Below are 22,904 nucleotides of genomic sequence, written 5' to 3' on the forward strand. Positions count from 1 at the left end.
AGCTTGGAGGGGAGGCAGCTTGAGGGCACCAGAAAAATACAGGGAAGAACTAAGCTGTTTGGCACTGAAGCGAAGGCCAGAGAGGAGGCTTTCTCTAGGACAAACCTGCTGTCACAGGCCTTTCTTCCTTTGGTGAGCCCTGCCCTGGGGTGGCAGACAGTTGCCATATCTGGGACTCCAGCAACCTGGCTCACACTCCTTGCCCCGCCCTGGTGATTCCCTGAGGCCCCGCCCCACCCAACTTTCAGGCCCACCCAAGCTGTTGCCAGTTGCTTAACCATAGGATTGGCCTGTCTTGGATCCTGCTTCAGGTTTTTCCTAAATTCTTTCAAACGAGCACCATCGGCTCTCAGCGAGCCCCATACCTCTCGTTAAGTAATACACAGAAACAAACACAGGGAGGCAGCCAAAATGAGGAGACAAAGAAACAGGTCCCAAATGAAAGAACAGAACAAAACCCCAATAAAAGATCTAAGCGAAATGGAGATAAGCAACCTAACAGATGCTGAGTTCAAAATACTGCTTATAAGGATGCTCAATGAACTTAGTGAGGGCCTCAAGAGCATAAAAAAGGATCAGTCAGAAATGATAGACGCACAGTCAGAAATGGAGGAGGCATTAACTAAAATAAAGAACAATTTACACAGATTCAATAGTAGAAAAGGTAAAGCCAAGAAGCAAACCATCGATTTGGAATATAAAGAAGCAAAAAACGCCCAATCAGAACAGCAAAAAGCAAAAAGAATCCAAAAAAATGAGGATAGTGTAAGGAGCCTCTGGGACAACTTCAAGCGTGCCAACATTTACATCTTGGGGGTGCCAGGAGGAGGAGAGAGAACAAGAAATTGAAAACCTGTTTGAAACAATAATGGCAGAAAACTTTCCTAACTTGGTGAAGGAAACAGACATACAAGTCTAGGAAGCACAGAGAATCCCAAACAAGATGAACCCCAAGGGGCCCACACCAAGACACCTCATCATCAAAATGCAAAAGGTTCCAGACAAAGAGAGAATCTTAAAAGCAGCAAGAGAAAAGCAGTTACCTACAAGGGAGTTCCCATTAGACTGTCAGCTGATTTCTCAATAAAAACTTTGCAGGCCAGAAGGGAGTGGCAAGAAATATTCAGAGTGATGAAAAGAACCTACAACCAAGATTACTCTATCCTACAAAGCTGTCATTTAGAATCGATGGCCATATAGACTTTCCCAGACAAGAAAAAAGTTAAAGGAGTTCATCACCACCAACCCGTTATTCTATGAAATGATGAAGGGTCTTTTGGAGAAAAAGATAAAATATATGAACAAACAAAATGGCAATGAACACATATGTATCGGCAATGGAATCTACAAAATGAACAGGCAGAACAGAAACATTCTCCTAGATACAGAGAACATTTTGTTGGTTGCCAGATGGGAGGGGGGTTGGGGGAATGGGTGAAAAAGGTGAAGGGATTAAGAAGAACAAATTCATTGCTAGACTGACAAACCTCAAAGGGAAAGGGGTGAGGGGTGAGAAGAAATAAACCAAAGAACTTATATGCATAACCAATGGACACAGACAATAGTGTGAGAAAAGGCGGGAAGGGGGTGGGAGTGGGGAGCAGGTGGTCAATGGGGGAAAAATGAGGAACATCTGTAATACATTCAACAATAAAGATTTTTTAAAAAGTAATAGCCCTGGCTGGTTTGGCTCAGCGGTTAGAGCGCTGGCCTGCGGTCTAGAGAGACCCGGGTTCGGTTCCTGATAAGGGAGCGTACCTCGGTTGCGGTTTATCCCCGGCCCTGGTTGAGTCATGTAAGTGGCAACCTCTCGATGTGTCCCTTTCACGTCGATGTTGCTCTCTCTCTCTCCCTCTTACTCTATCCGAACAAAACATCAAAAAATGTCCTTGGGTGAGGATAAAAAAAAAAAAAGAAAAAGTAATAGAATCATTATCAGTATAAAGTTAACGTTATCATTAAAAGACATGGCCCAAGTGGTTTGGCTCAGTGGACTGAATGTTGTCTCATGGACTGAGAGGTCCCAGTTTAATTCCCAGACAGGTCACATGCTGGATTTCGGGCTTGATCCCCAGGAAGAGGCATGCAGGAAGCAGACAATCGATGTATCTCTGTCATATCGATGTTTCTATCTCTCTTTCCCTTCCCCTCTCTCTAAAAAAAGGAATAAGAACGTTAAAAAAAGATAACAAAATTTTTACTTAAGCCTGAGGTATCCTGACAACTAACCCAACTGTGCATATTTTATTCCATGGAAGTGAATGTAATATGCTAATTACATTATATGGGATGCCTGCCCATCAACCATTAAGCCTCTTCTTTTTTAACATAACCCCAAATTTGCCCTGACCTGTTTGGCTCAGCGGTTTGGAGCATCAGCCCTCAGACCAAAGAGTCGCAGGTTCGATTCTAGTCAAGGGCAAGTACCTTGGTTACGGTTCATCCCCAGCCCGGGTTGGATTGTGAGGGAGGCAACCAGTCAATGTGTCTCTCTCACGTCAATGTTTCTCTCTCCCTCTCCTACTCTGTCTCAAGATAAAATAGAAAAATATCCTCGGGTGAGGATTAAAAATAATAATAATAAAGCAATTACATGTTAAAATAAAAAACATTTTTTGCCTGGTTGGTGTGGCTCAGTGGTCTGAGCATCATCCCTTGGACTGAGAGGTCCTGGTTCAATTCCTGGTCAGGGCGCATACCTGGGTTGCAGGCTCGATCCTCAACAGGAGGTAGCGCGGAGGCAGCTGATCAATATATCTCTCTCACATCAATGTTTCTGTCTCTCTCTCTCTTCCTCTCTCTCTCTTAAAAAAAAAACAACAATAAAAAACATAATAAAAAAAAAAAGAGCCCTGGCCAGTTTGGCTCAGCAGTTAGAGCGTCGGCCTGCAGTCCAGAGAGACCTCAGTTTGGTTCCCACTAAGGGCACGTATCTCGGTTGCAGTTTGTCCCCAGCCCTGGTTGGTCATGTGGGTGGCAGCCACTCGATGTGTCCCTTTCACATCGATGTTTCTCCCTCTCTTTCTCTCCCTCTCTCTTGCTCCCACTCTATATGAACAAAAAAGAAAAAAGAACCCTGGCTGGTTTGGCTCAGCGGTTAGGATATCAGCTCGCAGACCAATAAGTCATGGGTTAGGTTCCGGTCAAGGGCACATACCTAGGTTGCAGTTCGTCCACAGCCCTGGTCAGGGTCATGTGGGAGTCAACCTGTCAATATTCCTCTCTCACATCGATGTTTCTCTCTCTCTCCCTCCCTCCCAATTCTATCTGAACAAAAAAAGAAAAATATCCTCTGGTGAGGATTAAAATACAAATAAAATAAAAATAAAGGAACCATCATTCATTCATTCCCTTTGTCTATTAATGATTTTGGTATAAGCATGTGATACAATTCTGATCTAAAAGGGATTTATTTATAAGAAACATTTCCTCACTTATACAAAAAACACACATTTCCACTAACATAGAAGCTCTTTTTGAACCAACTCTCCTTCAGATAACTATGAATTCTGGACAAAATATAAATAACAACTACCGGAAGGCACCAGAGTGACTAAAAGCAGACAGAAACTGGAAAGGAGTTGATATGTGGACAAATGCAATGATATTGGTTGAATTTACAGGATTTTATTTATTTATTTATTTTAAACTTGGGAGTAGGGGTAGCCTGGGCAGCCAGGTAGGGAAGTCAAAACCTGAGTAGAAATACAATGTTACTGACAATAAGAAACAGAAGAAAGAATTCAGGATAAACTCAGGACCAGAAAAGAGGTATTAAACTCCAGAAAGAACAGAGTGACCATACTCAATTATTCATAAAAATGTTGCCCAAATATTTGACCCCTAAAAATTACATATTCATGAAACAGAATAGAATCCAAGCAGCCCAGTTATGACTAAAAAAAAATTACAAATAAGACTTAGTTTGTAATATGAATCTAACCAAGCTGATGCCATTTTAAAAACAAAATTCCCACATATGTAAATCCCAATATTTAACAATAGTGATATTACAAAGAAATTAAAACGTTATTTTAAAATTTCAATGAAAGCCCTGGCTCATTTGGCTCAGCCATTAGAGCTTCAGCCCGCGGACCAATGAGTCTCAGGTTCAACTCCGGTCAAGGGCATGTACCTCGGTTGTGGTTCATCCCTGGCCCTGATTGGGGTCATGTGGAAGGCAAACAGTCAATGTGTCCGTTTCACGTCGATGTTTCTCTCTCTCCCTCCCACTCTATCTGAACAAAAATGGAAAAATATCCTCAGGTGAGGATTAAAATGAACAAAATTTTCAATTAAAGCTCTAACATGAATCATAAAAACCTCTAAGTAACATGATACAATAAAAAAAAGAATATAAGCCCTGGCCGGTTTGGCTCAGCAGTTGGAGTGTCGGCCTGCGGTACAGAGAGACCCGGGTTCGGTTCCTGCTAAGGGCATGTACCTCAGTTGCAGTTTGTCTCCGGCCCTGGTTGGTCATGAGGGTGGCAGCCACTCGATGTGTCCCTTCACATCGATGTTTCTCTCTCTTCCTCTCCCTCCCTCCCGTTCTATCTGAACAAAAAAAAAATGGAAAAATGTCCTCGGGTGAGGATAAAAAAAAAAAAAAAAAAAAATTAACATGAATCAGAAATTTTTTTTTTTTTTTTTTTTAATCCTCACCCGAGGACATTTTTCCACTTTTTGTTCAGGTAGAGTGGGAGGGAGAGAGAGGAACAGAGAGTGAGAGAAAAACATTGATGTGAAGGGACACATCGAGTGGTTGCCACCCGCACAACAGACCAGGGCCGGGGACAAACTGCAACCGAGGTACGTGCCCTTAGCAGAAACCGAACCCGGGTCTCTCAGGACCGCAGGCTGACACTCTAACCGCTGAGCCAAACCGGCCAGGGCTGAATCAGAAATTTTTAATTTCAATTCTTCCTTAGCTGACTAATGGCTAGGGAATTTGCCTCAAACCAATGTATTATTTTATCTCAAAGATGGATTAATAATAATAATAATAGTGCTGTTATGAACACAACTGAGATACTGTGAATGATATAAAATTTAGTTCTAAATTAAGAGTACATAGTAAATATCATTCAGAACACAGCACAGTACTTGGCCAAGTATTTCAGACATACTTCATTAAATATTACCTCCATGAAGAGACATGCAAGGATAAGATGCTCTCATTAAATCTTTCAGAAGACCATCAGCATGTTCCTGCTTATCCACAAATATAATGACAGATCCAGATTCCTGATAATGGCCCAGAAGCTCAAGTAACTTCAAGAATTTCTTTTCTTCTTCAATCACAATCTGAAAACACCAAATGGCACCAAGTTAATGGAATAAATACACAAATACACCTCTTAAACAAAAATACTCATTTTATTTGTGGTAAAGGGATAAATGACAATACCTTGCTAAACCATTAGGAAGGATTAGAAACATTCTTATTTGAATTAGTGAATCATTAAGTCAAAAAAAAAAAATTTCAGAGAATCAGAGGCTTGAAAATGTGAACAAACACTCATGCTGTGAACCAAAGAATAAGATGGCTATGTGATATTTCCACCTACCAGTCCACCACTTCTGGTGGAAGAAACTATAAGAGCACCTTAACCAGTCAGCTCCATGGAAAACCACATATTCAAGTGTATCTGGTAAAATACTAAAAGGCTTCAGTTGATGTATAATATTTAATTTTAGAAATAATCTGCCCACATCACAAACAGTGATCCCAAAAGGATGACACACTGCCCAAACATCTAGGGAACTGGGGATTTCCTAAGCATTGTACCCACCACTTGCTGCTCCACATCCGAGCAAACCACACTCCTGCCTCCAACCTGCACTTCAATGGGTTTACTCAGGATTCTTCGAGCCAAAGCCTCCATAGCTCTGGGGAAAGTAGCTGAAAACATAACTGTCTGTCGATCAGGACGGACATTATCCACAATACGCATGACCTGAAAAAACATTGTAAATCAATATGGTGATTGTGGTCTCCCAAAATCATGTTATTAAAACCAAGTAGAAAAAACTTTTGAGAACATCTATTCAGTGACTTTTAAACTTAGAATTCTACATTGGATTTTACCCCATAATTTGCTCCTCTCATAGTTTCCCTCTCTCAAGAAACGACAATTCTAGGCATTCACATGTTTAGACCAAAATTCTAGGAACCATCTTTTGACTACCCTTCTCTCTTACTCATCACACACCCAATTCATCAACAAATTCAACAGTCTCAGTCTTCAAACTGTATCTTGATGCAACCATTCTCCATTTAATATCACTATTTACCTACATTTATTCAACACATTTTTACTGAGCAACCATTATGTGCCAAGCATTTTTCTAAGTGTTTGAAATAGACAATAAGAAGAAAAAAAAAAACTCCCTGGCAGGTCTTGCTCAGTGGTGGTTAGAGCGTCAGCCCACAGACCAGAGTCATGGGTTCAATTCTAGTCAAGGGCACTCTCTCACATCTAGTCAGTTCGATCCCCGGCCCTGGTCAGGATTGTGCAGGAGGCGACCAGTCAAGGTGTCCCTTTCACATTGATGCTTCTCCCAATCTCTATCTAAAGACCAAAAAAAGACAAAAACTTGTCTTTGTGGAGCTTATATTCTAATAAGGTAGACAAATAAACATATTGTATCAAATAGTGGTAAGAACTACAGAAACAAACAGAACAATGAACATGGACATACTGTTGAGGGAGTGGGATATAGGCATCAATTGCTTCAGTGTTTATAGAGCTCTGGAGGAATCAAGAAGTCCTAAGATTCTTGTAATGACTGGTATAAACAAAGAAGAAAAAAAAACCCATAATGATGGTCTCAAGATAGGTAGTGGTGAATGGTTAGAAATTGGGAAGAGCTGCCCTGTCCGGTTTGGCTCAGCAGTTAGCACGTCAGCCCGGGGACCAAAGAAATTGGGAAAGGTAAAGGTCACGCCAAGAATTTCAGGATCACAATTTCACTCCAGTGGAAGATGATGTGAAATCCGAGAAAGGGACAGTCTTAGACAAAGCACTTGTATTTACAACATAAATCCTGGGTTCCTGGCCCAAACCTAGACCATTTCTCAACTGGATTACTTCAACTGTCTCCTAACAGGTCTCCCTGTCTTGACTCCTGCCAAATCTAAAATCTATTCTCCACCCACACGCCAGTGCTTTCAGTTAAGAACTATTGGTTAACCACAGACATTTACTTTTCTTCCCTTGAAAACACCCTGTAAAAAAATAACAACACAGAAATTTTTTTTAAATTACACAAACCAACAAAGACAAAGAAAATAGGACAGGAGATGGTAACAACATTTTGATTAAGGGGGTACCTGACTTAGCTAATTCAAATAATCTAAATACCAAAATGAGAATGGACTATATTTTCAGGGGGTGGTTCCCTCATCCCCTCTCCTGTCCCTCCTGTTCAGGAGGGTCACTGTTCACCATCTGATCTTGATATAAATTTGAGAGTCAACCTAAGTCCTCTTTAATGCTTTCCAATCAAATTCCGTATTTTTCTCCGGATACATCTTATATATTTTTTGTCAGGTTTATTTTTTCATACTTTTATAAAATACATTTTCAAGTTTACTGGGAAAAGAAATATAAATAATTATGTTTAATGATTTTGTATCCAAAAACGTTACCACTCTTATCTGTTCTACGCATTCATCCACAGATTAGTTTGAGTCTTCTACAAAGGCAGTCTTACCTCTATTTTCCAAACATACCCTTTTCTTTCTTTTTTTTTTTTTTATCCTCACCTGAGAACATTTTTGCATTTATCTTCAGATAGAGCAGGAGGGAGAAAGGGAGGGAGAAAGGGAGGGAGAAAGGGAGGAAGAGAGAAACATCAATGTGAGAGACACACATCAACTGGTTGCCACCTGCACAACCCCAACCGGGGCTGGGGACGCACTGCAACCAAGGAAGTTGCCCTTAGCAGGAACTGAACCCGGGACTCTGATCCACGGGCTGACGCTCTAACCGCTGAGCCAAACCGGCCAGGGCCAAACATATCCTTTTCTTGCTTACTTGCCAGGATATTCTTTCAAAATGTTGAATGTCTGCTAAGTATTTTACTTTGTTTCTTCCTCTTTTTGTTGTTGTTGTTAATCTTCACCCAAGAATATTTTTCCATTGATTTTTCAGATAGAGTGGAACAGAAAGGAAGGGGGGGTCAACAATGTGAGAGACACATCAATCAGCTGCCTCCCGCAGGACCCTGCCTGGAGCCTGTAACCCAAGGGCATGATCTTGATAGGGAATCAAACCCAAGACCCTTCAGTCCTCGGGCCAACACTCTAACTGCTGAGCAAACTGGCCAGGGATTCTTTATCTATGTTAATAGCTTCAAAATTTCACCAGTAAGTATAATGTTTGCTGTAAGCTTTTTTGTAGCTACTCTGTATTGGATAAGAGCGGTTCTTGACTAATTTCAGTGTACGAAATTCTTAAATCACGAGTGAAATTTTCTCAAATGCCTTTTCTAAATTATTTGAGATAACGGTACAGTTTTTTCCTCTATTCTGGTAATAGGGTGAATTATATTACTTGATTTTTCTCATGTTAAACCAGTCTTGTATCCAAAAGATACTAACTTTAAAATGCCACATAGTTGGTTTCCTAATATATTTTTTTAGGGTTTTTATATCATTATACATGAAACTGTAACTTGTTTCATGTTATCAGTATTGTACTGTCCTGTAAAATGGAATAGCCATTATGGAAAAGTTTGATAGTTTCCTAGAAAGTTAAACATAAATTACCATCAAATCCAGCAATTCTACTCCTTCGTATCTACCCAAGAGAAATGAAGAAATAAGTGCCTTGTATGTAAATAGTCATAATAAACAAAAAGTAGAAATAATACAAATGTTCATCAGCTGATTAATAAACAAACAAAACACGACATATATTCAAATAATGTAATACTAACTACTCAACAATAAAAGGAATAAAGTTCTGACACATGCTATGACATGGATGAACCTCAAAAACATGCTAAAAGTAATAAGCTAGGCCCTGGCTGGTTTGGCTCAGCGGTTATAGAGTCGGCCTGCGGGTTGGAGAGTCCCAGGTTCAGTTCCTGCTAAGGGCATGTACCTTGGTTGCAGTTTGTCCCCTGCCCCAGTTGGGGTTGTGTAGTTGGCAACCAGTCGATGTGTCTCTCTCCTCTTCTCCCCTCTCTCTCTCCCACTCTATCTGAAGATAAATGCAAAAAATGTCCTTGGGTGAAGATAAAAAAAAAGAGAATAAATGAGCTAGAGTTCATTTATATGAAATGTCCAGAAAAGCCAAATCTACATTATAATGCAGATTAGTTTCTGTCTCAGGCTGGGGTGGGAACAGAAACTGACTGTAAATGGGCACAAGGCATTGTTCTGGTGATGGTAATGTTCTAAAGCTGGACAGTGGTGATGGCTGTATAAATCTGTATATATACTAAAAACTGTTATATTATATACTAAAAAAAAAATGGGTGCACTCCTCTCTCTTTTTTTTTATCCTCACCTGAGGACATTTTTCCATTTTTTGTTCAGATAGAGCAGGAAGGAGAGAGAGGAAGAGAGAGAGAAACATCGAAGTGAAAGGGACACATCGAGTGGCTGCCACCCGCACGACCCAACCAGGGCCATGGACAAACTGCAACCGAGGTATGTGCCCTTAGCAGGAACCGAACCCGGGTCTCTCTGGACTGTAGGCCGACGCTCTGACTGCTGAGCCAAACCAGCCAGGGCTCCTTGTCTCTCTTAAGCACACCCCACCGTGTTTCTTCCCTAGTGCATGCTATCTCTGTAGCGGACTCAGGCTTCCCATCCTCCCTCCTTCCCCTAGGTTATTTCTTTTTTTTTTTTATCATCACCCAAGGACATTTTTGCACTTATCTTCAGATAGAGTGGAAGGGAGAGAGGGAGGAAGAGGGAGAGAGAGAAACATCGATGTGAAAGAGACACATCAAGTGGCCGCCACCCACATGACCCCAACCGGGGCCGGGGACAAACTACAACCGAGGTATGAGCCCTTAGCAATAAAACCGAACCCAGGACTCTCCGGTCCACAGGCTGATGCTCTAACTGCTGAGCCAAACCGGCCAGGGCTAGGTGTTTTCTTTGCATTTCTTTTTCCTCAGCTCTGTAACTTATTTTCTGAGCCCACACAACCAAGCTGGCTCACTTCTTAACCTCTGTGACTTTCTAACTAAACTTTTGCTTTTATTTGAGTCTTGGCTCTGAATTGTTTTTAGGCAAAACAAACAAACAAACAAAAGTGAATTTTATGCCCTTGCCGGTTTGGCTCAGCGGTTAGAGCATCGGCCTGCGGTCCGGAGAGACCCGGGTTCGGTTCCCGCTAAGGGCATGTACCTTGGTTGCAGTTTGTCCCCGGCCCTGGTTGGTGGTGCGGGTAGCAGCCACTCGATGTGTCCCTTTCATGTCGATGTTTCTCTCTCTCTCTTCCTCTCTCTCCCTCCTACTCTATCTGTGCAAAAAAAAAAAAAAAAAGTGAATTTTATGGTATATAATTAGATCTTAACAGAGCTCTTTTAGAAATAAAGTATTACAATGATCTTATTCATTGCTTTTCTTCTTTTTATACAATAAAATAAAGTATAACTAGGAATATAATTATTCACTCCATGAATGTCTGGTAGAACTTGCTAGTAAAAAATAATCAGGCACTAGTGGGAGAACTAAAAGTTTATTTCTTTAATAAAGGTAGGACTATTTTAGTATTTTTGTTCTTGAGTCTGTTTAAAGCTTTCAAATACACTGGCATATAGAAAAAGAAAAAAGCAACATGGAGAAAACAGACTTTGCTGAGAGATGAAAATTTCAAAATACTTAGTTGCATCTTCCATCTGATTCTTCAAGTCCCTCTACTCTTTCCACAAATGGATTCCTTGACTCTATTCAAACATATGGTGAAAAGCATATTCAATATATGCCCTCTCCCACAAACTAACCTGTTTCATCTCCAAATAATGTTTATACAGCCCTTTGTCACATTATGCTAAGATCAAGCTCCCAATAGTTTCCCCAGCAGGTTCCAGTTCTACTTCTTGTGACCCAAAGGATAAATTCAATGCTTCTTTCATGTGAAAGATTTTTTTAAGAGTTGAATGCTATTAAGTCACCTACTCCAAGGTAAATGTTCCTCTCCCCTTTAACTGCTTCTCATATGGATTGTGTGTTACCATATCCTGTTTACTCATTTTTTCAATCCTCTCTCATTTAGAATGTGGTCCTGAAATCTAAACACAATGCATGCACTATCATATGACAGGCAATACGTTTTTGGAAAATATGTGAATAACTGAAACGACTGAATACAATTTTAATCTTATCCCTTTCTAATACCCCATTTCTATTACTGCAGTTTATTAGTTAAAAAAAATATTTTGGCCCTAGCTGGCTTTGCTCAGTGGTTAGAGCATCAGCCCACAGACCAAAGAGTCACTAGTTCAATTCTCGATCAAGGACACACACCGGGATGGCCCAATTGGGGTTGTGAGGGAGACAACACCAAAATTTTTTTTTTTAGCCTTTTCTTTCTCTTTTTAAATTTATTTATTTATCAATTAATTTTGTAACAAATGTTTCTCCTTTTTCCCCCCTAGAAACCCTTCTCCAGATTTGACCCTCCCATAATATTGTTGTCTATATCCATTGGTTATGCATATATGAATATAAGTTCTTTGGTTTATCTCTTCTCTCCCCCCACTGCTCCACTCTTCGGAGGTTTGTGGGAGACAACCAATTGATGTTTCCTCTCTCACATTAATGTTTCTCTCTCTCTCTCTCCCTCTTTCCCTCCCTCCCACTCTATCTCTATCTACAAATCAATGGAGCCCAGCTGGTGTGGCTCAGTGGCTGAATGTCAACCCATGCATTAAGAGGTTGCTGGTTCGATTGCACATGCCCAGATTGTGAGCCAAATCCCCAGTGAGGGACATGCAGGAAGTAGCCAACTGATGTTCTCTCCCATCGATGTTTCTTTCTCTCTCCCCCCCCCCACTTTCCCTCTCTTGAAAATCAATAAAGAAAAAAATTAAAAATCAATAGAAAAATATCCTCGGGTGAGGATTAATAAAACAAAACAAATTTGGGGAGGGGGGGGCCCTCACAGCTCAATTGGTTAGAGCATTCCTGATATACCAAGGATGTGGGTTTGATTCCCCCATCAGGTCACATAAGAATTAATCAATGAATGCATAAATAATGGAACAACAAATCGATGTTTTTCTCTCTCTCTAAAATTAATTTAAAATAAATTTTTGGCAACTCACAGTGCACTTCTTGTTTAAAAAATTCTACCATCTTTTAACATGTATTTCTTTATATTTATAGCATAGAAATTCATACTTGAGAAAACAGCATGTATGAGAAAAAGTCTAAGTTAGGCAAATGCTTTGGGCATCAGTTTTTACTGATGGAGAATCTGGAGAATTTAAACGTACTATCTAGATCATATGGTAATTAAAAGCATGAATTAAAGCAATTTATTTAAATTACAATAAAACTACAACATATGAAATATGAACATTTAAGCTCCTTTTATTAGCATTCCAACTCTAATTTTAACAATGATCGTTTTAGATGGCTAAGGAAAAAAAAACCTGCACAAATACCTCCTAAATGAGTTTTATAGAAAATTAAAAACATAAATAATCATTTCAATTTCATATGCCCCCAAACTGTACTACCACACAGCATAAATGTATGTGAGAATTAAACCATACAAAAATTTCATTCTCATGGTTGGTACAAGGTTTATTTTATAGTTCAAAACACAGCATTGACTGGTTTGGCTCAGCAGTTAGAGCAGCAGCCAGCAGACCAGAGTCACAGGTCCGATTCCTCAGGTCAAGGGCACATACCTAGGGTTGCAGGTTCGATCCCTGGCCCTAGTTGGGGTCATTGCGGAAGCAAGTCTTTCTCACATGAATGTTTCTCTCTCTCTCTCTTTCTCCCTCCCTCCTTCCTACTCCATCTGAAAATCAATGGAAAATATCCTCAGATGAGGATTGAAAAAACACAAAAAACTAAGGAATGTAATGATTACCTGTGGTTCAAAACCCATATCGAACATTCTGTCTGCTTCATCTAACACAACATATGTCACTCTTCGAAGATTTGTGACCCGACCTAAGGGGGTGAAAAAAGAAAAGACAAAAAGAAAACTAAAAATCAGTCACAACTCATTTTATGGCTACCAAGAACATTAAAAAACTGTAAAGGGAACTAAAATGCCTGACTTAACCAGAGGGGTAAGTTAGGTATCTTTAAACAGTGAAAAGAAATTTTGATCTACAATGTCTTAATCTAATGGCAAATACTTTCTGACAATGGGTATATGAGGCCCTTTATTTGTCAAACTCGTCTCTTGCATACCATCATAGGGCCTGAAGAACCTGTAAAATTCAGAAAACATCCCTCTCCAAAACACATCATAAAACTAAGACTGAGATGAAGCATCGAGCCACATCAGCCATTATCTGACAGCATCACCTAGGAAAAAACATATTAGAGATTACAGCGTATGTGTGGAAAGCAAGTGCCAGTGCAAACTATTTCAGATGCAGAAAACCTCTTTATATTACCTTATAACCTATTTCCGTATAATCAGAAACTTCAAATGAGCAAGTCAAAACATTAATGAGAAGCAATGCAACACCATTAGGTAACTAACATATTACACAAAAACTAAATACCAAATGTACTATATAGATACATTTTTCTACACAAAGATACAAATACAATTTTCTTAAGTGCTCCCACTGGTTTAAAGAAATGCGACAGGCTTCTTAGCCAATGAAAATTAAATACATACACAGGAAACCCTTTCTGAACAATTAACACAAGGACTTCTATCAACTGTTGAATCAATCACCTGGCAAACAGTTATTAAATATAAACCAAAAGGACAGATAAGGGAAAAAAATAAAATTAATCAAGATGAATTTCAGGAGGAGACTTAATAAATGCAGCATTGAGAAAAAATAAGGGATTAATTCATCAACATCCAACCCAACACTTTTCATATGTTGTACAAGCACAATGACTTATCAATTTCAATGTCACTTTGCCAACTTCATATAGCATTAGAATATATATAGAAATTCAAGCAAAATGCTATTAGAAACATGCACTACTTGGTTTTTAATACTCTATTACATATATACTAACTACTACAATGAAAACCTATGAAAGCCTTTTCTTAAAAAAAAAAAAAAAAAAGAGCCCAAATAAATGCTTTCTAATATTTAAGTATTCCACACTAACATTTGCAGCCCCAAGGAATTTTGCAAGGTTGGGAACATCATTAAATCACCTACCTTTGATGGTTTAAGTCTCGGAAGCCCAGTTCTATAAATCTTGAAGGGCCTTTCTCCACAGAAGTTAAATAATGTCAACAGTTTAGTAACAGTTTTGATAGAGAATAATTGAACAAAGCACAATGTTTGAGCTAAAAACATGCAATATTTACAAAAGATAAAATTTCTTGAAGCTGCAATATCTTAATTCAGTCAGTATTGTAAGAAAATACTAGCACCTGTGGAGAAAAGCTCTAAATTTTATAATGAAAAATGAGATAGTGCCTCCTCCTTTTAAAAGGAAAGTTAGGCTAAACTTGAATGAATACCAAATGTACTATATAGATACACGTTAAGTGTTAAAAATATCAGATGGAGTTAGTTTTTTTTGTTGTTTTTTAACAGGACATTGTTCCACTTTTTGTTCAGAGACAGTAGGAGGAAGAGAGAGGAAAAGAGAGAAACATCGACGTGTAAGGGACACATCAAGTGGCTGCCTATCACACGACCCAACCAGGGCCTGGGGACAAACTGCAACCAAGGTACGTGCCCTTAGCGAAAACCAAACCCAGGTCTCTCTGGACCGCGGGCCAACGCTCTAACCACTGAGCAAACCGTCTAGGGCAGATGGAGTTTGTTTTGAAAAGAAATTTTCATTTAAATTGCAAAAATGTTATGAATGCTTATACTAATAAGCTTGTTACAATACAAATTTTAAGATATTACAGCTTTAAGAGGAAATGTAGAAACCCTTTGATGGTTTCTTATATCAGCTGTGATTTAAAAAAAAATGTATAGAATTCAAAAAGGAGAAAAGAGAAAAAAACACCCGACTTACCACTGTTAGCTGCTAACATGTCAATCATTCGACCAGGTGTACAAACAATGATTTCAGCACCTCTTTTCAGTTCAGCAATCTAATTTAAAAAAAAAAAAAAAAAAAAAACTTTTATACTCTATTTATAACTAATGATTATTTAAAGAGATTTGAAACAGGCCTGTGTGGCTCAGTGGTTGAACGTTGACCCATGCACCAAGAGGTCACCAGTGCGATTCCCTGTCAGGGCATGTGCCCAGGCTGTGGGCCCGATCCCCAGTAGAGGCATGCAGGAGGCAGCCAATCGATGTTCTCTCTCATCGTTTTTTCTGTATCTCTCTCCTCTCCCTTACTCCCTCTCTAAAATCAATAAAAAAACTTTTTTAAAAAAAGAGATTTGAAACAATACTTTCTGGGTCCTTCCATAGCTCCATAAAGAAAGTGAGGTCTGCCCTGGCCAGTTTGGCTCAGCAGTTAGAGTGTCGGACCGCGGATCAGAGAGATCCAGGTTTGGTTTCCACTAAAGGCACGTACCTCGGTTGCAGTTTGTCCCCAGCCCCAGTTGGGGTTGTGTGGGTGGCAACCAGCCAATGAGTTTCTCTCACATCGATGTTTCTGTCTCTCTCTCTCTTCCTCCCTCTCTCCCTCCCACTCTATCTGAAGGTAAATGCCAAAAATAAGTAAGTGATGTCTGATTAGAAGACTCCAAAGTTTCCTACTTAATATATTGGAGTGCTAGAGCACTATTAATATGTAGTGTAACATGACCACATGGTGCTATAACTTTGAAATCAATGAAAACCAGAGATGTTTTACCACTTTTAATTTGACACACTCCCTCAAAAACAAGGAGCATGATAGCAATAAATAAAGCAATTATAAGGTCAGTGTTTTTCAAAATGAGAATTGTTTCCATTAGTGAATCATGAAATCAATACATACAACCAGCATTTTTAAAATGAAAGAGAATGAAAAATATTAGAATGTGTTAGACACTAAAAAACTTTTGTTTGACTTCTACGTAAATATATTATGAGTGCATGTACCAGGTTATTTTGTAAATGATTTCTTACTGTAGGCTGTGGACAAAAAAACTGACAAAGATAAACTCAGAAAACCAAGATCAAGTGTTTAAAATAGCATTGGGATAAGAGAAGCAAATATTCCCAAAGTATGTTCTAGAACCTGAGAACACGAGTCCTCAGAAGGGTTTTATGATTAAATAAAAATTCAGAAAATGCCATTTAACTTAACCCATTTTCTAGCATCACACTATACCTTAGCATATTAAAAACAAAAGAGCTTTGCAGGAAAGAAATCTGTTTTAACTATGTACAATCCAGTATTTCCAAAACTTATTTGATCATAAAATAAACTAGTTTATGCCTCCTTCTAGTTAACACAAAATATCCAATGGCTATCTTTAAAAGACACTTGGAAAAATGCCAAACTAAAAAGAGTGAATGAAGGTTATGTTTAAATAATTATTCCTAAAATCATTTAAGAATTCAGCTAAGCCTGGCCAGTGTGGCTCAGTGGGTTGAGAGTCATCCCGTACACCAAGAGGTCACTGGTTTGATTCCTGGTCAGAGCACATGCCCTGGTTGCAGGCTCGATTCCCAGTAGGGGTTGTGCAAGAGGTGGCCAATTGATGTTTCTTTCACATCAACGTTTCAATCTCTCTCTCTCTCTCTCTCTCAAAAAAATCAATAAAAACTTGTTTTTTCTTTAATGATTTTCAGAGAGAGGAAAGGAGAGGGAGAGAGAAATAAAAACATCGATTGGCCTCCTCCTGCATGCCCCCCACTGGGGATTGGGCCCACAACCTGGGCATATGCCCTGACTGGGAATCGAACCAGAGACCTCTTGGTGCATGGGTCCATGCTGAACCACTGAGCCACACTAGCCAGTCAATAAAAACATTTTTCTTGAAAAAGAATCCAGCTAGCCCTGGCCAGTTTGGCTCAGCGGTTGGAGTGTTGGCCTGCGGTCCCGGGTTCAGTTTCCACTAAGGGCACATACCTCGGTTGCGGTTTGTCCACGGCCCTGGTTGGTCATGCGGACAGCAACCATTCAGTGTGTCTCTGTCACACTGATGTTTCTCTCTCTCTCTTTATCTGTTCCTCTCTCTCCCTCCCACTCTACCTGAACAAAAAATGGAAAAATGTCCTCGGGTGAGGATAAAAAAAAAGAATCCGGCTAAAACTCTAGCATTAATGCAACCCACTCATTGCCACATTTTATACTTATTTGTTATTTATTTATTTATTTATTCCTTATTTATTTATTCCTCACCAGAGGACATTTTTGCATTCATCTTCAGATAGAGTGGGAGGGAGAGAGAAAGGGAGAAACATCAATGTGAGAGAGACACATCGAGTGGTTGCCACCCACACAACCCCAACCGGGGCCGGGGACAAACTGCAACCAAGGCACGTGCCTTTAGCGGCAACCAAACCCGGGACTCTCCGGTCTGTGGGCCGATGTTCTAACTGCCAGGGCTCTCATTGCCACCTTTTAAAGATGTCACATAAGCCCTGGCCAGTTTGGCTCAGCGGTTAGAGCGTCGGCCTGCGGTCCGGAGAGACCCGGGTTCGGTTCCCGCTAAGGGCACGTACTTCGGTTGCAGTTTGTCCCCGGCCCTGGTTGGTCGTGCAGGTGGCAGCCACTCGATGTGTCCCTTCACGTCGACGTTTCTCTCTCTCTCTCCCTTTCTCTCTCTCCCTCCCACTCTATCTGTACAAAAAATGGAAAAATATCCTCGGGTGAGGATAAAAAAAATAATAATAATAAAGATGTCACATAAGCCCTGTCCGGTTTGGCTCAGAGGTTGGAGCGTCAGCCCGTGGTCCGGAGAGACCTGGGTTTGGTTCCCACTGGGGGCGCGTGCCTCGGTTGCGGTTTGTCCCCAGCTCAGTTAGTGTTGTGCGGGGGTGGCCACTCGATGTGTCCCTTTCACAGCAATATTTCTCTCTCTCTCTCTCTCTCCCTCCCTCCCTCTCTATCTGAACAAAAATGGGAAAATGTCCTCCGGTGAGAATAGGAAAAAAATAAGAAAATAAAGATGTCACATAAATTGGAGAAAATAAATGCTGTCCAGGAATCCTAAGACCTAGGGTCTTTGATAGACTTTGGTCAACTTAACCTTTCTAAACATTTCTCCTTATCTGCAAAATGGAAAAAATATGTCTTCACTAAGCAAAGAAAGAAAAATAGAAATGAGAAAGCTAAGTATAAGAAGTACTCAAAAATTCTAAAATATAACATATACATAATTTATTCTTACTATTATTTTCACACCTCATTAAGACTTTAGAAGCAATCACTATACAAAACACCAAACTTTTATTTTTATTTATTTACTTATTTTTTATCCTCACCCGAGGACATTTTTCGATATTTTGTTCAGATAGAGTGGGAGGGAGAGAGAGAGAGAGAGAGAAACATCGACGTGAAAGCAACACATCGAGTGGTTGCCACCCACACGACCCAACCAGGGCCGGGGACAAACTGCAACCGAGGTACGTGCCCTTAGCGGGAACCGAACCCGGGTCTCTCCGGACCGCAGGCCAACGCTCTAACCGCTGAGCCAAACCGGCCAGGGCTAAAACACCAAACTTTTAAAAATCACTTTTACATTATTAAATTACTCAATTTAAGAGTAAAAAAACTGAATGTTCCTTTTATAACTACCTGCTCACTGATTCCGGTTCCTCCATAAACACAGACCACTCTAAGTCCCAAGGTCTTCGAAAACTTCTTACATTCTTTAGTGATTTGTAAAGCCAGTTCTCGAGTTGGAGTCATGATGACAGCTGAAAAGATAAATATGTCAAAAGCCTAACCACCAAAATTCTTAAGGATATGATTTAAAGTGTTAAATTTTACCTCTGCAATAAAGTTTAGATCTCTTAGTCTAATTTTTGTTTTTGTTTTAATTTGTTAACTTTTGAAAACCCTATTTCAAAAGTTTTATAATAGTAGAGATTGGGATGAAGAACAATTTTAAGTAGATTTAAGCACATGTTATAGGAAGATAAATCAGTTAAATGCCTACTCAACCATCAAGAAAATACTTGGTTGAAAAGAATACAAATCATTCTGAACTGCAAATCACAGAGCGAAGATAATCAAGTGACTTACTGTGCTGCAGAGCCATTCCCTGGTTTCCGGAAACAACCTTGGTCTGAGGGGCACAGACAGAGGAGAAATATACTGTGCCCTAAATAAATTTCCAAGAGGAGCTGGTAACAACCTTCCAAAGCCCTACTCAAATTTGTAGAAGAGATCTCTGCCAAATGAATAAAAAAATCTAAATCTGAAGACCAAATCCTAAATAAAATGCTGGCACTATAGCCTTTTAAGGCCATAAAAAAGGTAGGAAAATACATTTCCCTAAAATCTTCTATGTTGAGTTTATAAATCCAATGATACTGGGCTAAAAACAAACCTCAACATAAATAAACAGATAGATGCACAAGGAGTCTACCTGCCGAGTCAGAGTTTAAAAATTGAGCTGTGCCAGGAGAGGCTGTTTTTGTACTTCTGAGATGTCACTCCAGAGCTCTGAAGATTCTCACTCCACCTGCTGGTAAGGGGAAATCAGCCCCAAAGTCCCAAATTTATAAAGGAAATGTACATAAAGATATCTTTATTGTTATAATTAAGAACAACATAAAGCATCAAGTCTTTCTGATTAACTGAGACAAAATCATTATCTGAAAAAGTAGTTTAATGGAAAAAATTGTACCTATTGGCCCCTCTCCTTCTTCTAATGATCTCTGATCCATGATGTGTCTAAACATTGGCAACAGAAAAGCAATAGTCTTTCCACTTCCGGTCTTGGCAATACCAATCAAGTCTCGTCCAGACATTATAGCAGGAATCGCCTGAGTTTGGATTGGTGTGGGCTTTTCATAGCCATGCCTTAAAAAGCAAACCAAAGGAAGATAAGGTAAAAGTTGAGATGTCTCAGGTTCTCAAATTTTCAGAAGAGTAACGTTTTCCAAAATGTGGTATATCTATAAAATAAAATATTATTTGGCAAAAAGGAATACAGTCCTGAGACATGTACATAATGGTAGAAATCTGGAAATATTATGCTAAGTAGAAGAAGCTAGTCATAACAGATTACACTGGTACACTCCTATTTACAGAAAATGTCCAAAACAGACAAATCTAGAGAGAAAATAGATTAGTGGTTGCCTAGGGTAGAGGAGAAGGAAGAAGACTGACTATTAACAGATAGAGATCTCTTTTGGGGATGATGAAAATGTTTAAAATAGTTTATGTTGAGGAGTGTGCAACCCCATTAATACACTAAAGAATCATGAATTGTACACTTTTAAGTGAAAATTTTATGTTATTATATAAATTATCTCAATAAAGTTAAGAGAACATATGTTTCTCTATTAGAGTAAAAGTATAATCAAGGGAGATATTTATGTGAAAAAACTACATTTGAGAAAACTTTAAAAATGTGAACCATTAACCACTTACTTTTTGAGAGAATTTAAGATCTTCATAGAAATTCCACACTGAACCCAAGATTTAATTGGTTTGGGGCAACCTTTTCCCTTGACAGTAATGCCCTCCATTTCCAATCGAAAGACATTCACCTCTATAAAAGAAAATCCAGATTAAAAACTCTTTTTTTGTTGTTAATCCTTACCCAAGGATACTTTTTCCATTGATTTCTAGATAGACTGGAAAGGAGGTAAGGAGAGAAAGAGAGAGAAACATCGATGTGAGAGAGACCCAACCGGGGCCGGGGATTGAACCTACAATTGAGGTACATGCCCTTTACTGGGAATCGAAGCCAAGAAGATCCTTAAGTCTGCGGACGGATTGATCTACTACTAAACCAAACTGGCCAGGACCAGATTAAAAACTCTTAATTACTGTTCCACTATTAGTGCCTTCTACTTTTCAATTAGGCAAAGTAAGATTAAGAACCTTAAATTATTCAACTTGAAAAAGATATTATCTAAATTATTAACTACCCTGAGGTACCTTGTCTTTGGAGAGGAGGGCTGGGGAAGAAGGCATACATAATTACTTAAGTGTAATCCTTATATCAGAATTATCTTTCTGGAACTAAAGTAGCAATTGTTAAGTTTAATTTTTATGATAGACTAGAAGCAAAATTCTGAAGTAGTCTAATACAAAAACTGTGCAACTCTTTTAGAAATAAAATCTATAACATGCTAGTGCCGCCCTGGCCGGTTTGGCTCAGCGGTTAGAACATGGGCCTGTGGTCCACAGAGACCCAGGTTCGGTTCCCGCTAAGGGCATGTACCTTGGCTGCAGTTTTTTCCCGGCCCTGCCTGGGTCCTGCGGATGGCAGCCACTAGATGTGTGTGTTTCACATCAATGTTTCTCTCTCCCTCTCCTCCTGCTCTATCTGAATAAAAAATGGAAAGATGTCCTCGGGTGAGGATTTAAAAAAAAAAAAATGCTAGTGCTTTTAAATTTATATTAAGTTTATTTATTTATTTTTTATCCTCACTCGAGGACATTTTCCTATTTTGTTCAGGTAGAGTGGGAGGGAGAGAGAGAGAAACATCAACGTGAAAGGGACACGTCGAGCGGTTGCCACCCACACAACCCAACCAGGGCCGGGGACAAACTGCAGCCAAGGTACAAGCCCTTAGGGGGAACCAAACCTGGGTCTCTCTGGACCGCAAGCCAACGCTCTAATTGCTGTGCCAAACCAGCCAGGGCTAAATTTATATTAAGTTTAACTGGTAAATGCATATAATTTAATTTCTGTGTTAATTCTTATTTCAGAAAATGTTTTTGAAAATGATTAAAAGTAATTTTTTAGTGTGTGATCAATATAAAATTATGCAAAAAAAAGAGTCTTAAATATACTTTTTAGTGTTACCAAAGATTACTCCATAGAAAAGATATTGAACTAAGCAATGAACAGCTCAGAGAGACAGTTAAAGCAATTACTGCTGCAACCAACTAAGGATGAATAGAAATATCCCAATTTCTACAATTTGGCTTTTATCTAAATTGCAATAGTAATAAAAGAACAATGATTCACAAATAATACAATCGTCTTCAAGCAACAGTTGCCCAGATTTTATCCTTATTCTACCAATATCATAGATTCACATTGGTTCCTAATTCCCTAATCTCAAGGGCTAACTATATCTATTTACTAACATCACATGAAGAGTATTTTCAACCCAAAAATTCTCAACTACATGGGCCATACTAATTTTTGCTAACTTTTTTTTTTTAATCCTCAACTGAGGACATTTTTGCATCTATCTTCAGATAGAGCGGGAGGGAGAGAGGGAAGAAGAGAGAGAAACATCGACATGAGAGAGACACATCAAGTGGCTGCCACCCACACGACCCCAACCAGGGCCGGGGACAAACTGCAACCAAGGTATGTGCCCTTAGCAGATACTGAACCCAGGACTCTCTGGTCTGCAGGCCAATGCTCTAACTGCTGAGCCAAACCAGCCAGGGAAATTTCTCCTCACTTTTAAAAAAGATTTTTAAATTTATTTTGAGAGAGATAAAGGGAGAGGGAGACAAACATTAATGTGAGAGTGAAACGTTGATCAGTTGCCTCCCGCATACCCCCATTCCTGGGGATGAAACCTACAACCCGGACAAGTACCCTGACCAGGAAAAGGACCATCGACCTTTCAGTGCAAAGGAGGACACCCCATCAACTGAGCCACACCAGCCAAGGCACTCATTTTTTAAAACATTTCCAACAATCTACTGATTCTTCACAACTCTGAAT

At 39.5% G+C, this 22,904-nt stretch overlaps 1 protein-coding gene across 2 annotated transcripts in view; it reads right to left on the bottom strand.

Annotated features, from left to right (window-relative positions):
• The window catches only part of DDX46 (DEAD-box helicase 46), a 71,822-nt gene that overhangs the window by 21,671 nt on the left and 27,247 nt on the right, over nt 1–22,904 (bottom strand). For both annotated transcript variants that reach the window (XM_036240137.1, XM_036240138.1), the window contains exons 9-15: nt 20,636–20,756; nt 19,887–20,062; nt 18,830–18,951; nt 15,158–15,236; nt 13,068–13,150; nt 5,793–5,957; nt 5,142–5,304 (exon numbers count right to left, since the gene is read on the bottom strand). In XM_036240137.1, the coding sequence (XP_036096030.1) occupies nt 5,142–5,304; nt 5,793–5,957; nt 13,068–13,150; nt 15,158–15,236; nt 18,830–18,951; nt 19,887–20,062; nt 20,636–20,756 (909 nt within the window). The remainder of the gene's footprint in view (nt 1–5,141; nt 5,305–5,792; nt 5,958–13,067; nt 13,151–15,157; nt 15,237–18,829; nt 18,952–19,886; nt 20,063–20,635; nt 20,757–22,904) is intronic.

This window comes from Molossus molossus, unplaced genomic scaffold, assembly GCF_014108415.1.
Source record: "Molossus molossus isolate mMolMol1 unplaced genomic scaffold, mMolMol1.p scaffold_m16_p_4, whole genome shotgun sequence".
Lineage (NCBI taxonomy): Eukaryota > Metazoa > Chordata > Mammalia > Chiroptera > Molossidae > Molossus > Molossus molossus.